General features: G+C 44.6%; 1 protein-coding gene across 1 annotated transcript in view; it reads left to right on the forward strand.

The window, feature by feature from the left end:
* Positions 1-14,647, forward strand: part of LOC134344855 (S-arrestin-like) — a 54,829-nt gene that overhangs the window by 13,040 nt on the left and 27,142 nt on the right. The window contains exons 6-10 of the mRNA XM_063044962.1: positions 657-724; positions 3,723-3,858; positions 4,127-4,211; positions 5,264-5,336; positions 6,121-6,258. Coding sequence (XP_062901032.1) covers positions 657-724; positions 3,723-3,858; positions 4,127-4,211; positions 5,264-5,336; positions 6,121-6,258 — 500 coding nt within the window. The remainder of the gene's footprint in view (positions 1-656; positions 725-3,722; positions 3,859-4,126; positions 4,212-5,263; positions 5,337-6,120; positions 6,259-14,647) is intronic.

Here is a 14,647-nt window from a genome sequence, read left to right on the forward strand (position 1 = left end):
TAGCTGATCTGAATGCAAATTCAAACTTGTGTTTCCATATACCTGTGGTAACTTATAACCTGCTAATCATGAATACAGCCAACCCTATCTTAAAAATAATCAGAGATGCTCTTTCTCAAAGACATGAAAAGTTGCAAAGGTTAGCTGCCACCTGAGAGAAAACAAAATGCCTTTCCTCTGTCTTACATGAATGATATTTTTAAATGGTAGTTTTAAATGAAAGTTGCAGATTCAGTATCATTGGCAAAAGATCTAAGTGAAAGGTGAACAATTCATTGAACACTATGGTGTTGGAATCTGGCATTATTCCACTGACCTGGTAGAAGCTCATTCCATAAGTGATTCTGAAAGACAGTGAACAAGTACCTGCAAATGAGGAATTGTTGCATGACTTTATAATCTAGTAATTCATGATGAATCATGGACCTGTAACCTAGAGTGGGTCAGCTTCTTGGACTATGTGATCTAGAAATTGTCAGTGCCCCATCAACTACCAATCACAATGAAATTTCCTCCATTTACTTGTAATCTGGGATGTGTCAGTGCCCATGAACCCACATCCAAGAACGAGTCAACGTCCACAGACCCTGAACCCTTTGCTACTTCCCTTCCCTGCTGGATAATTGCAACTTCTGATATTTCTGATTTCTCCTCAGTTCTGTTCTGTAGACTTTGAAGTAATAGCCTTCTGCGTGAGCAGTCCGGAGGAAAAGATCCATAAAAGGTAAAAATGAAGAGATGCAAAGAATTGTGAATTGTCGATGGGCCTTTAGTGAATTATAAGCACAAACTACTTGCTACCATCAGTAAAGCTCTGACCTAAAGGTATTGCCTACATTAAAAAACTGGGGGAACCTGGAGCATCAATAAGGTGAATGGTCACAGTTTTTTTCCCCCAGGAAAGGGAAGTCTAAAACTAGAGGCTTGGGGTTTAAGTTGAGAGGGCAATAATTTAAAGTGGACTTGAGGGGCAAACTTTTCACACAAAGGATGATGAGTATTTGGATTGGTCTACCAGGCAAAAGTGGTAGAGGCAGTACAATTACACCATTTTGACATGTACACAGATAGGAAAAGTTTAGAGATCTATGCAGACATCCCATCTCTCCTGGAAGATCCGGGAGTCTCCCTCATATCGATAGTGGCTCCCTGACATCCGGAAATTATATACAATATCCCGAAAATAGATTTTTTTGAGAGGGAGAGGGAGAGCGAGCATCCTGATTGGTCTCTCTTCGTGCTAAGAGGGGCCCCCAAGCACCGGGCCATGAGGAAACAATATGATATGGCGATATGAAACGATATGAGTCATTTGCACCTTTCCAAATTCCCTGTCACGCACTGTTGAGCTTGAACACACGCGAGGTCATTACCCGCGCGTCATCCATGTCAGCGCGGGAAGAAGATCAACTCCTCGAGCTTGCAAATGACGGCGGGCTGAAAAGTATGTTTGACATAACATCTCTGCCAGCATTCTGGATCAAAGTCAAGGCTAAATATCCTGAGGTAGCCACGAAAGCACTGAAAACGTTGCTTCCATTTCCAACATCATATCGCTACAAAGCGGAGTTTTTTGCAATGAATGCAACGAAAACTAAATTGTGGAATAGACTGGACATAAGGAACCCCCTTCGAGTATCGCTGTCTCCCCTCACCCCTCGATGGGACCGTCTTGTTGCAGGAAAACAAGCCCAGGGCTCCCACTGATTCAGCGATATTGGTGTGTTGCAATGATTTTATATGTTCATACGGGGAAAATATGTGCTGTGTGTTTAATATCCAAACGTTACTTAAAATGTTATGATGCTATTGACTTATCACCTATATTTCGGTTGTGATTAACACCCCCCTCCCCACCCCGCCGGTCGGCCGGTCCGCAAGAACATTGTCAATATTAAACCAGTCTGTGGTGCAAAAAAGGTTGGGGACTCCTGCTAAGCAGATCTATCAGTTTTCTCTGTGGGCGGGCTTTACAGTCGACCTCAAAAATAATGACAGTGTTGCTCGTTTGCAACAGTGACTTTTCTATTGCCCATGGTGGGTTAAAATGTAAAAGACATGTTGAGGTGAGTTTAACAGGTGTCATTACAGCATAGCTAACGTTATTTAAACTAGCTGGCTAGCCGCTAAGTAGCTACACGATTGATGTCCCACGTGATGAGATCAAACTTCCTGTAGACTTGCTTAAAGTTGTAATAGAATATACATAATAATATAATATAATATAAGTACATATTTTAATGTCACATTTGCTGCATATACCCAATTTGGTTTACAGATTAGACAAAATCACTAAACAAAGTATTACATACACTCTTAGAGGCGGGGGTGCGGTGGATATGGTGTTTTGGGGGGGGGGGAGGTGCTACCTCCCTGAAATGGTGGTGATACCTCCCTGAAATGAGTTTTTGCAGGGTGAGATGTCTGGATATGGGCCAAAAGCAGATAAATGGGATTAGTTCAGGTAATCACCTTAGTCATGGATGAGTTAGGCCAAAGGCCCTTTTTCTGTGCTGTATAATTTTCTGATTCTTTGGAGTCGTATGTCAGACACAGATTCTTCCCTGTGCAAGATGTAATCTTTCCTCAGGAGAGATAGATTAACTCGGGTTGGGGAAGTTTTTTAGTTAATGAAAAAAATGATAATTACAACATGAGAACTGTCAGAAGTTCCTTCTCCCTATCACTCTCATACATCTCCCATTGCTCAGCTTTTGCAACAGACCATATTTGGTTCTTGGTGAGTCCAGTAAACACCTCTAAGGTGGCCTGATATACTTATTACTTTTAACTTCTTTCCCTGTTTTTGCTTATAATTAGAGGTCAATTTGAAGGCATTGGGAACCCTCATCAAATCAGTCATTAATTCACCTACCTCCATCAACCCATTCATTTATTGAATCGAAGACAGACAGCAAGTGCTCCATCCCAAAACATTTTCAATCCCTTCAGGTGCCTGATTTATTTCCAGGACACAGGTAGTTGAAAGGGTGCTCCTAGAATCTTCTCAGGTTATTTCTGGTCTGCCCCATTTATTAAAGCATGGACTCTTTGGGACAATGTTCCAGGCCAGAGTGCATTCAGTTACACATCTTCCTTCAGCTATGAAGTGGGGAATCTTAGTGTTCAACTCCATTACAACTTGAGCATGGCATGTGTGCAGATGCTTCAATACTGCCCAGACTATCTGACCAAAGCATCCAATGTCCCTGTCCACCTCACCACCTCCCCTTCGAGAACCAAGAACGGAGGCTGAGTCTGGGTCTTGAGGCTCCTGTAACACCCTGCCACCCCACCCCCAATGGTAGTAAGAAGAAGAGGGCATATCCTGTGTAGTGAGGGTCTTTAATAACGTCTTCAGAGGTTAGACTTGGGATGGAGATGAGGAGGAACTCGTTTACCTAAAGAATGGTGAATTTGTGGAATTCACTGCCCAGGGATGCAATAGCAGCTACTTTATTAAATATAGTTAAGATGCATTTAAATTTTTGCAGAGCAGTGGAATTAAATGTGAATCAGTCATTGTTTCCATTTAGGAAAATGGACAATCCTTTTAGGCAGCTAAAATTCAACCAGAATTATTTGTCTCACAATATAAAAGGGTGAAAGTTCCTTTTTTGCTGAACTTTTAAAGACAACTGAGCAATTTAAAAAGTTTTGTTTTGTAATCTTACTTCAACTTGTTCCTGTTGAGAAATTGCCTTGCTCGTTTCCTTCTTTAGGAGTTCGGTACGCCTGGCCATCCGCAAAGTACAGTATGCTCCCGATCGAGCTGGACCAAATCCAACTGCTCAGATAAGCAAACATTTTCTCATGTCAGACCAACCACTTCATCTGCAGGCATCCCTGAATAAAGAGGTGAGGGTGGGGGTTGTGCATGATAGGAGATTCACTAAATAATACTTTGCTGCTTGAATGGTGAACAGCAATTTACCAAGTAATGTCTTTGAACAATGGGCAATACGCAGATCCTGAACCCTAGCATTCCTCGGTCATCCCATACCTACTCAGTATGGTAGTTGAATGGATGACTAGAAGGGCAAGCCTAGAAAGAGTGAATGGGTTTCATTAGAGACTCGAAGAACTCAGTAGAGACTTCAAGTTGCTCATTATGTTCATTCCTCAGATATATTATCATGAGGAACCTATCAACGTCAGCGTTCAAGTGACAAATAACTCTAGCAAGCATGTGAAGAGTATCAAAATAGCAGGTATGACTAGATCGTTTCTGTGATTGTCTGTTATTAACCTGGAGTTTGCAATTTCACTATGAAATTTTAATTTGTGGCCTTGCACCTGAAGAATCTTCATGAAAGCTGTCAAATTTTCATGATGCCACAATGAGTTCATGAAAGGAATTGAACTTACCAAGTGTACCTGGTGTAGCCAAGGTATGGCTTCAACTCTCCATGAAATAGCCTAGCATTGAGTTCTTATATTCATTCAAGAAGGAGGCTTAATGTCACCTCAAAATGGCAACAAGTGGACTTTAATTTCATTATTGTCCATGTCCCATAAATATAACAAAATTACCACAAAACCCCTTGAGTTTTCCTAGTGGTATAACCTCCCTTGCTAAGTGAGTCTTACTTGTACTTTCACCTAACACTGCATCCTTTCTGTAAGCTGGAAATGGGAACTTTCATTGAATTGTATTTGTTGTCAAACCTAGTAAAGCATGAAGATGGTGAAAATACTCAGGCCAGATAGCAGCCCTGGAGAAAGAGACAGAGCCTGTTTGTCATGCTGTTGCCCTTCCATCAGTTTTAATTAAATGATGCGACATAATCAAGTTATTCCATTTTGCACGGAATGTAATGACATTTTCATCATTTTCTATTTCCTCCCCCAAGTTTCCAACATCTTCAGTATTTTGAGCTTGTAGAATGCTTTATATCTGATTTTTGATATAGATTCCTGTTCTTTGTTTATTCTCTCCCCCCATCACCTCTTTTTAAACCATGTTGATACTGCCAGTAATTTTTGTGCCTTGAAACTCTGATCTGCACTGTGCCATCTGAAGAGACATATGACCTCAAAATATGCCATCTAATCTTCTCTACACCGAGACTACTTCTGTGTTACTTGTCCACTCTGAAAGAATTTTTCCCCCCTAAATCATCTTAGTTCTCCATGGTGTTAACTATATCTCCTAATTTTTTGTCATGGAAACATTGATGACCTTATCTCAGAAAGCCAAAGATTCTTTCCTTTCTAAGTGCCAGGTGGTCAGCAGATCTAAATCCTTTTTCTTTGTTCTCAGTTGAACAAACAACCAATGTGGTGCTGTACTCAAATGATAAATACACAGAGGAGGTTGCTGTGGAGGAAGCAAAGTAAGTACAATGTTTTATAACTTCAAGAACCTCAAGGACTATAAAATCCTTGCAAAATTAACAGAGCTCTCTATGACAGCCATAGGCCATTTAGGAGCCCTGTACAACCCCAAGTTGTATTGGTCCACTGTTATTTTTGTTTCTCACTAGCATTCTCATCTCTTTGCTTTTTAACTAATAGGTAGAGATATATAACATGGAACCAGGCCTTTGGCCAAATATGTCAATACCGACTATCCAACATTCACTTTTACTAATTCTCCCCACATTCCTATCTGCTTATATCTTGGAATTGTATCCTGTAGTTTCAGCTTGGTATAATCGGGCTCAAAGCTAATGAGTTAGGAAAGAAACAAACAAGTTCCCATGCTCTGGTGACAATTCAGAAGATCTCAGTTGAATCTTGGCGGCTGGTTTATGGTGAGGCTTACCACCCTGCCTCTCCATTTAAATACGGGATGTTTGAGCTTGCCCATTGAGGTCCTATTAAATTCTCATCGGCGTTTGGTTGGATAAGTTTGTGTCATTCAGCTGCGGTTACTGTGCAGGTACCTGTAGGTGTCAATCCTGAGACTTGCAGAATTGGTCAGAAATTAGTTGTATAAGGGACACAATTCATTTATTACATCCCATGTTGGAACAGCACTAGTGTCAGAATATTATTTTGAGTCAGATAGTATCCAGGAAGGTGCTAAATAAATGTGTTGTAATGTGAGCACGAACTGTGCTTCCATCAAATAATGTCATGTTTCTATTTATTAACTTTCTTTTTTTAAATATACAGTGACCAGATTGGCCCAGGCTCCACTTTCTCAAAAACCTACGTGCTCTTGCCCTTAATGGCCAGGAACAAAGGCAGGCATGGCATTGCACTCGATGGAAAAATCAAACAGGAAGGCACAAACCTGGCTTCTTCCACCATGTAAGGGATTTGGACTTGATTAAGTCATGGTGGCCTTAGGGGAACAGTGAGGAATAAATTGATCAAGGATGGATGAGGAGCGAGATTTAGCAAAAAGATGGAGGAGGGTTTGGAGGGAGAGGGGATGTGAGAATGTGAAAATGAGGGAAACAGCCTACCAGGAGAGGGTAAGATAGGGGTTACTATAAGGAGAAATATGATTTGAGAAGCCTTTGTTACACAGTTATCAAACTAGGATTCCATCGAATAGCTTGGAGTCGAATTGGTCTGAAAGCTCTGTATGTTTGATGGAGGGATACCTGTAGATTGTATACAGTGCTTCATTTTGAAGGTTCAGTGAATGAAAGCATTGTCTGCTGTTGTGTGAGCTACATAGAACAGGAACATCCCATGTTCTGTTCTCGGTCTGTGTTCGGTTAATTGTCCTCTCATAGTCACAGGGTGTTAGAATCAGGCAATATGCAAAGTGGACCTTTGAACCTCTAAATCCATGCCGGTGGTCAGACAGTCATTTACACCCATTGGTTTCAAACTGTTACGTACCCCGTAACTGGGTTGCCAAACCAGCAGAAATGGACCACTTAGTTGGAGTCTGGATTACTGGAACTAAGAAAGTTTTATTAAAGAAATAAGTAACACAGTACTCTAAACGTAAGGATATAAATGCAACGGGTTAGCAATGATAAAACACACAGGTACGCAGAACTAGGATAATAGGATCAATCAAGGTCTATCGCAGTCTAGGGGTAAAATGATCAGTCTCAAGTGACAGAGAGTTCAGTTCAGTTTAGTTCAGTTCGCAGTAATCGCTGTTGTGCCATTGGGGGAAGAGAGAGAGCGAATGATGATATTCAAATCGGATTCAACAGCCCTTTGTAATGTCTTCTGAGGTCACCGACTGTGACCCCTCTGTTCCGGATACAATCGTTCTTCTGCGGTGAATCCGGCACCCAGGCGAGGGCGGACACACACACCAGGTTCCCGCTGATCATATCTTTTCACCCTATGCATCTATGGTCAGTCCTGCGATCAGATCTCCAAACCTCCCACCAACTTGTGGGGGCACACCACACTTCCAGGGTCTCGTTATCTCATGGTGTCGTGGTGTGTCTTGCCTTAGCGAACCTGTTCCTTTTATCCCCCTGCTGGGGTATTGCCTGTCCATCAAATTTCAAACAGTTCAGGTTCAAAGCAACCCCTCTGACAATTCTTGGAACTGTGTCTCCTTTTGTTAATCTCTCTCGTCTCCCATTAACATTTCTGAATGTTCTCCCATTGTCTTTCTTATCGGCCTCAATCTTCTGATAACTTGGTATTTTGTCACATACCCCTATCCTTCAAAGGATTTTTACCGGGGTAAAAATTATAGGCTATTATTATTAGATACACACAAATGTACATGTTCGTTGGCTATTTGGCTAATACAGAGAATCTTAAGTTGCCAACCCCTTGACAGACAGTCAGCAATCACATTTTGTGTTCCTTTTATATGTGTTATTTTAATAATCCTCTAAAACCAGGCTCCGACTTAGCAAACTTCATAGTGGCCAAAAACACTAATGAGTTGTGATCAGTGTAACTTCTCAGTGGTTTTCGTCCCAGACCAAGATAACAAGGGTCGTCCCACACCAACTTAGCATTCTTTGGCAAGAGCTTAGTAAGAGGGTGGGTAATATCCGCAAAGTTCTTGCAAAACTTCCTATAGTACCCCACCATCTCCAAGAACCTTCTCAGGGCTCTCTTGTCTGTCGGGGTTGGGACGTCAGAGATAGCCCGCACCTTAACTTGCATCGGTGCCAGCTGCCCCTGTCTTACCACAAATCCCAGATAAGTGATTTTCGCGTGACCGAATTCACTTTTTGCGAGGTTCACTGTCAGGCTGGCTTCAGACAGCCGTTTAAACAGTGCCACAATGTGTTCCTCCCACATGTCACTCCAGACCACTACATCGCCAATATACACTTCTGTGTTCTTTAGCCCTTTTGTCACTGAATTAATCATCCTGTAGGGGTGTTGCTCACTAGGCTGACCTGATGTGACGACAACACCATGTCCCGGCTCTTTGCATCGCCTCGGGACATTCAGACATACGTGTGCGTGCCGTTTAATTAGCTCTCTTAACGGGTCGCTTTGTTCAGAGATTAAGGGAGAGACCTTATCAGCAAAACTGGCCAAAACAATAGACATCTCCCATCTGGTCGGCACCATACTTATCTTTTCTAAATGGGTTTTCCCTTTATCAGGTGGCACCCTAGCCTCATTAATTTTCATGATAACACTGACTAAGTTTGTTTGCCTATTGTGGCAAGCTGTTAGCATATCAAAAGCCTGTAACTGCGTCAGCTCACATCTGCAATAGTCAATAGCATCCTTCCTCCTGTGCAGCCAGTAAAACTCTTTCATGATTCCGCCGACTGTTTTCCTCCCCCCAAAATGTCCACCGAGGTGTATCTTGTGGGCCAGGTTAAGAATCTTATCCCCATAAATTTTTGGCACCACTCCCCATTACTCATCTGCGGGCAGTGTACTTGGTCTCCCTTTCTTCCTTAGCACTCCCTCCTCCACACAATAGCCCACTGGCTCCCTTTTTAATTCTGCGTCAGAGAGAGCTGTCTCCGCCGAAACCATCAGCTCCTCGTCTCGCTCCTGTGCCTGTACAAATTCCTTCCTGGCTAATGCTAAGTCTGCCTCAGCTCCCTCACTTCCTCCTGTTTCACTACGCTCCTTCTTTTCACTTTCTACCTCCCCCTGGTACAAGGCTGGTAGAAACGTCTCAGCTAACTCAATATCAGCTTCGGCAGCCTTTCTGGACACACGCCGAGTCACTGCGCAAACGGGATAAAGCTGTGAGCCCATGGGCGGGACCTCAATGCTGGCAGGCTGGCTTGTCAATCTTACTGCTGGGTACACCTCTCCGCCGGCGAGGTCATTACCGAGTAAGACCTCCACGTCTTTCATCGGTAGTTCGGGACTCACCCCAATCGTGACCGGTCCAGAGACCAAGTCGCTTTTTAGGTGTATCTGGTGCAAAGGTACTGCCTCAGTCCCTTTTCCAATGCCTTTTATGACCCTGACTTTCCCAGTCTCGGTCTCTGAACTAAAGTCTAACACACTCTTTAATATCAATGACTGACAAGCTCCAATGTCTCTCCAGATCCGTACTGGAACTGGGTTTAACCCCTCCTTCACCGACACCAATCCGGCCAAGATAAACCTCTCGCGCCCTTCCTGAACTTTATCAGACCTCTTCTCTCCTAGCGGTTTGCTTACCAGCTCAATACAGCCAGTCGGAACTGCCGTTTTCCTTTCCCCGTCTCCTTCTTTGGGGCAAAGCACCTGGACGCAAAGTGTCCGACTTTCCCACAATTATAGCGTACGACCCCAGGAGACTTCCTACCAAACTGCTCCCGGTCTACCTTATCCTTCTCACTAGTCCCTGGCCTACTTTCTGACTTTGCTGACGGACTCTCCCCACCGTCCTGACTACCCTTCTGCTAGCCTTTACTCGGGGCAAACTTCGTTTTATGTGTCAACGCCTACTCATCCGCTAACTTAGCAGTTGTGGCTAAAGTGTCTGCCTCTTTCTCATCTAGGTAGGGTCTCATACCTTCAGGGACACAACCTTTAAACTGCTCAATCAGGATCAGTTGTAGCAGTCTGTCATACTCCCCCTCTACCCCCTTCGAGGCGCACCAACGCTCACAATATGTCTGCATCTCACGGGCAAACTCTAAATACGTGTGGCCCCACTGCTTCCTCGCATTCCGGAACCTCTGCCGGTATGCCTCTGGGACCAACTCATAAATCCTGAGGATGGCCTCTTTCACCACCTCATACTTCTGGGCATCTTCTGCGGACAAAGCCGAGTAAGCTTGTTGGGCTTTTCCTTTAAGTACACTCTGAAGCAAAACAGCCCACTTATCCCTCGGCAACTTTTTCAAAATGGAGAAAGTACCGATCCACATCAGTATCGTCAAATGGGGGAACCAGCCTAACCTCCTGGGTCGCCCTGAACCCTCCACCTTGGTTCGGCATGGGCCCCTGCGCTGCCATCATCTTTAACCTCTCCAGCTCAAATTCCCTTTCCTTCTGTTTCTCCAACTGCCTCTCTTCTCGCTCCAACTGTTTGTCCCTCTCTTCTCGCTCCAACTGCCTCTTTCTCTCTTCTCATTGTCGTTCTAACTGTTTCTCTTCGTGTTCTAGCTGTCTTACCCGGAACTCGTGCTTGAGTCTCAATTTTTCAAGCTGCACCTGTACTGCCTCTCCACCAGGTTTTCCCATAGATATCACCTCCAGCTCCCCTTGGGGAAACACACCTTTAGACACATAATACTCTATGATAGCTCTGTGCATCTCCTCTCTCCTCATTGTCGACTTCCCCTTAAAAAGATTCAACCGTTTGGCCACAGCTGCCAATTCTACTTTCCTGGCATTCTCTAATGCCTCCAAGGTCGGCGCCTTTAGAAATTCCTCAATCTCCATTTCTGCTGTTCGCCTTTTCTTTCTTTCAGGAATTTTAACCCAATCAATTTATCCCGGCCCAAATTTAGCGTTCAAAATCGCGGAAGAGAACCCCACTTGTGATACGTACCCCGTAACTGGGTTGCCAAGCCAGCAGAAATGGACCACTTAGTTGGAGTCTGGATTACTGGAACTAAGAAAGTTTTATTAAAGAAATAAGTAACACAGTACTCTAAACGTAAGGATATAAATGCAATGGGTTAGCAATGATAAAACACACATGTACACAGAACTAGGGTAATAGGATCAATCAAGCTCTACCGCAGTCTAGGGGTAAAATGATCAGTCTCAAGTGACACAGAGTTCAGTTTAGTTCAGTTCGCAGTAATCGCTGTTGTGCCGTTGGGGGGAGAGAGAGAGAGCGAATGATGATATTCAAATCGGATTCAACAGACCTTTGATATTCCTCGCAGTTAGCTTTCGGGCGAGCCCTTTGTAATGTCTTCTGAGGTCACCGACTGTGACCCCTCCGTTCCGGATACGATCGTTCTTCTGCAGTGAACCCCACACCCAGGCAAGGGCGGACACACACACCAGGTTCCCGCCGATCGTACCTTTCCACCCTATGCGTCTATGGTCGGTACCGCGACCAGACCTCCAAACCTCCCACCAACTTGTGGGGGCACACCACTTTTCCAGGGTCTCGTTATATCGTGGTGTCGTGGTGTGTCTTGCCTTAGCGAACCTGTTCCTTTTATGCCCCTGCTGGGGTATCGCCTGTCCAACAAACTTCAAACAGTTCGGGTTCAAAGCAACCCCTCTGACAATACTCAGGACTGTGTCTCCTTTCGTTAATCTCTCTCGTCTCCCATTAACATTTCTGAATGTTCCCCCATTGTCTTTCTTATCGGCCTCAATCTTCTGATAACTTGGTATTTTGTCACAAAACATATTGCTTCCCACACTCCCATCAGCTAACCCCAGACTGGACCACATACTGGCTCAATACACCCTAATCCTAAATCTGACTCTGACCTTGACCGAATGACCAATTAGCCTACAACTTGCACATCTTTGCAGTCTGAGAGGAAACTGGTGCACTGCGGAGATACCTCCATGACCACAGAGAGAATGTGCAAATTTCACCCAGACAACACCTAACCCTAAGGATTGAATCTGTGCCATTGGAACCATGACGAAGCAGCTCTATTACTTACATCACTGTTAATGTTCCTGGGATGGCCACATGATAAACTCAGCCAGGATTCTCACTCCAGACCATGAATAGATCTTGACGGAAAATACTCATTTTGTTTCCTCTTGAAATCTATCTTGGTATCTTGCTCTTCCAGTCAACTTCCCTCCTGATCTCAAGGTTATCTCCTTTCCTCTACCAGCCCATCTTCCTCATCACCTGTTCTTTCGCATCTCCCTTTCTCCAAGTGTAGGCACAATGGGGTTTGGTTCTGATGCCACTGTGGTTGATGGCCTTACTGATGCTCATGTGCTTACCTGGTGTTACCAGCATGGAGGAGATCTCAAGGGAGAGGTGATGTTGGGGAGAGAGAGAGAAAGTTTTACCATGATGGTTTGGATCAATGAACTTGCCTTATTCAAAAGAGTAGATAACAATGACTACAAATTCATAATTTCCTTTGTGTTGCTATGAAGCACTATTCATCAGGTTTGAAGCCAACTGATGGAGCGGGAGCATAATGGATCATGAATGCAGGCCATCAGTAGGTAACAGTACTTGATGTTGCATTTTGGACAGAGACTCTGATATTGTCTGGCATAGTGGCGAAGTATCAGCCAGAGAATTTGACACCACTGTAGACAGTGATATGCTTCTCATGTGAGGTGTGGCAGTCTTGGGGGAACGCCCCTCTCCTGCAGAGTCACATCTGTCAGAAGTGCATACGGCTGGGCAATCTGGAAGACCATGAAAGGAATCTGGAGCAGCAGCTGGATGACCTTTGACTCGTAAGGGAGAATGAGGCAGTCATAGATGAGAGCTACAGGGAGGTAGTCACACCTAGGCTGTCAGAAGCAGGTCGTTGGGTGATAGTCAGAGGGGGGAGAGCGAAGGTGAGCAGACAGGTAGTGCAGAGCACCCCTGTAGCCATTCCCCTGAATAATAAGTTTACCGTCCTGGATACTGTTGGCGGGGGCGACCGACCAGGTGTGAGCCACGGTGGCAGAGCCTCCGGCACTGAGTCTGAACCGGTGGTGCAGAAGGGTGGGATGGAGAAGAGAGCTGTCGTCATTGGAGACTCCATAGTCAGGGGAGCAGACAGGAGATTTTGTGGGTGCCTCCCGGGTGCCAGGGTCCGGGATGTCTCTGACCGGGTACGAGAGGGAAAGCAACCAGAAGTCGTGATACGTGTTGGTACCAACGACATAGGCAGGAAGAGGGATGAGGTCCTGAAGTGTGAATTTCGGGAACAAGGCAGGAGGCTGAAGAACAGGACCTCAAGGGTGGCATTCTCAGGATTGCTGCCAGTGCTACGTGACAGTAATGGTAAGAATTGGAGGAGATGGCAGTTGAATGCGTGGCTGAGGAGTTGGTGCAGGGAGGAGGGTTTTAGATTTTTAGATCATTGGGATCTCTTCTGGGGAAGGTGGGACCTGTACAGATTGGATGAGTTGCACCTGAACTCAAGGGGGAGCAATATCCTTGCAGGTAGGTTCGCTGGCATGGTTCAGGAGGGTTTAAACTAATTTGCAAGGGGGATGGGACCCAGAGCGATAGAGCAGTGAAAGAATTGCACGGAGTAAAGCCAGATCTGACATATAGAGAGGCTTTGAGGAAAGAGAAGCAGAATAAACGGTGTAAAGACAGTAAGGTAGAAGGGCTGAAATGTGGGTACCTCAATGCAAGAAGCATCAGGAACAAAGGTGATGAACTGAGAGCTTGGATACATACATGGAATTATGATGTAGTGGCCATTACAGAGACTTGTCTGGCACCAGGAAATGAATGGATTCTCAATATTCCTGGATTTCAATGCTTTAAAAGGGATAGAGAGGGCGGAAAAAGGGGAGGAGGAGCGGCATTACTGGTCAGGGATACTATTACAGCTACAGAAAGGGTGGATAATGTAGCAGGATCCTCTTTTGAGTCAGTATGGGAAGTCAGGAACAGGAAGGGAGCAGTTACTCTTTTGGGGGTATTCTGTAGGCCCCCTGGTAGCAGCAGAGATACAGAGGAGCAGATTGGGAGGCAGATTTTGGAAAGGTGCAAAAATAACAGGGTTGTTATCATGGGTGACTTTAACTTCCCTAATATTGATTGGCACCTGATTAGTTCCAAGGGTTTAGATGGGGCAGAGTTTGTTAAGTGTGTCCAGGACGGATTCCTGTCACAGTATGTGGACAGGCCGACTAGGGGGAATGCCATACTAGATCTAGTACTAGGTAATGAACCGGGTCAGGTCACAGATCTCTCACTGGGTGAGCATCTGGGGGACAGTGACCACCACTTCCTGGCCTTTAGCATTATCATGGAAAAGGATAGAATCAGAGAGGACAGGAAAATTTTTAATTGGGGAAGGGCAAATTATGAGGCTATAAGACTAGAACTTGTGGGTGTGAATTGGGATGATGTTTTTGCAGGGAAATATACTATGGACATGTGGTCGATGTTTAGAGATCTGTTGCAGGATGTTAGAGATAAATTTGTCTGGTGAGGAGGATAAAGAATGGTAGGGTGAAGGAACCATGGGTGACAAGTGAGGTGGAAAATCTAGTCAGGTGGAAGAAGGCAGCATACATGAGGTTTAGGAAGCAAGGATCAGATGGGTCTATTGAGGAATATAGGGAAGCAAGAAAGGAGCTTAAGAAGGGGCTGAGAAGAACAAGAAGGGGGCATGAGAAGGCCTTGGCAAGTAGGGTTAAGGAAAACCCCAAGGTATTCTTCAATTATGTG

Source organism: Mobula hypostoma, chromosome 4 (genome assembly GCF_963921235.1).
Source record: "Mobula hypostoma chromosome 4, sMobHyp1.1, whole genome shotgun sequence".
In the NCBI taxonomy this organism is placed as follows: Eukaryota; Metazoa; Chordata; class Chondrichthyes; order Myliobatiformes; family Myliobatidae; genus Mobula; species Mobula hypostoma.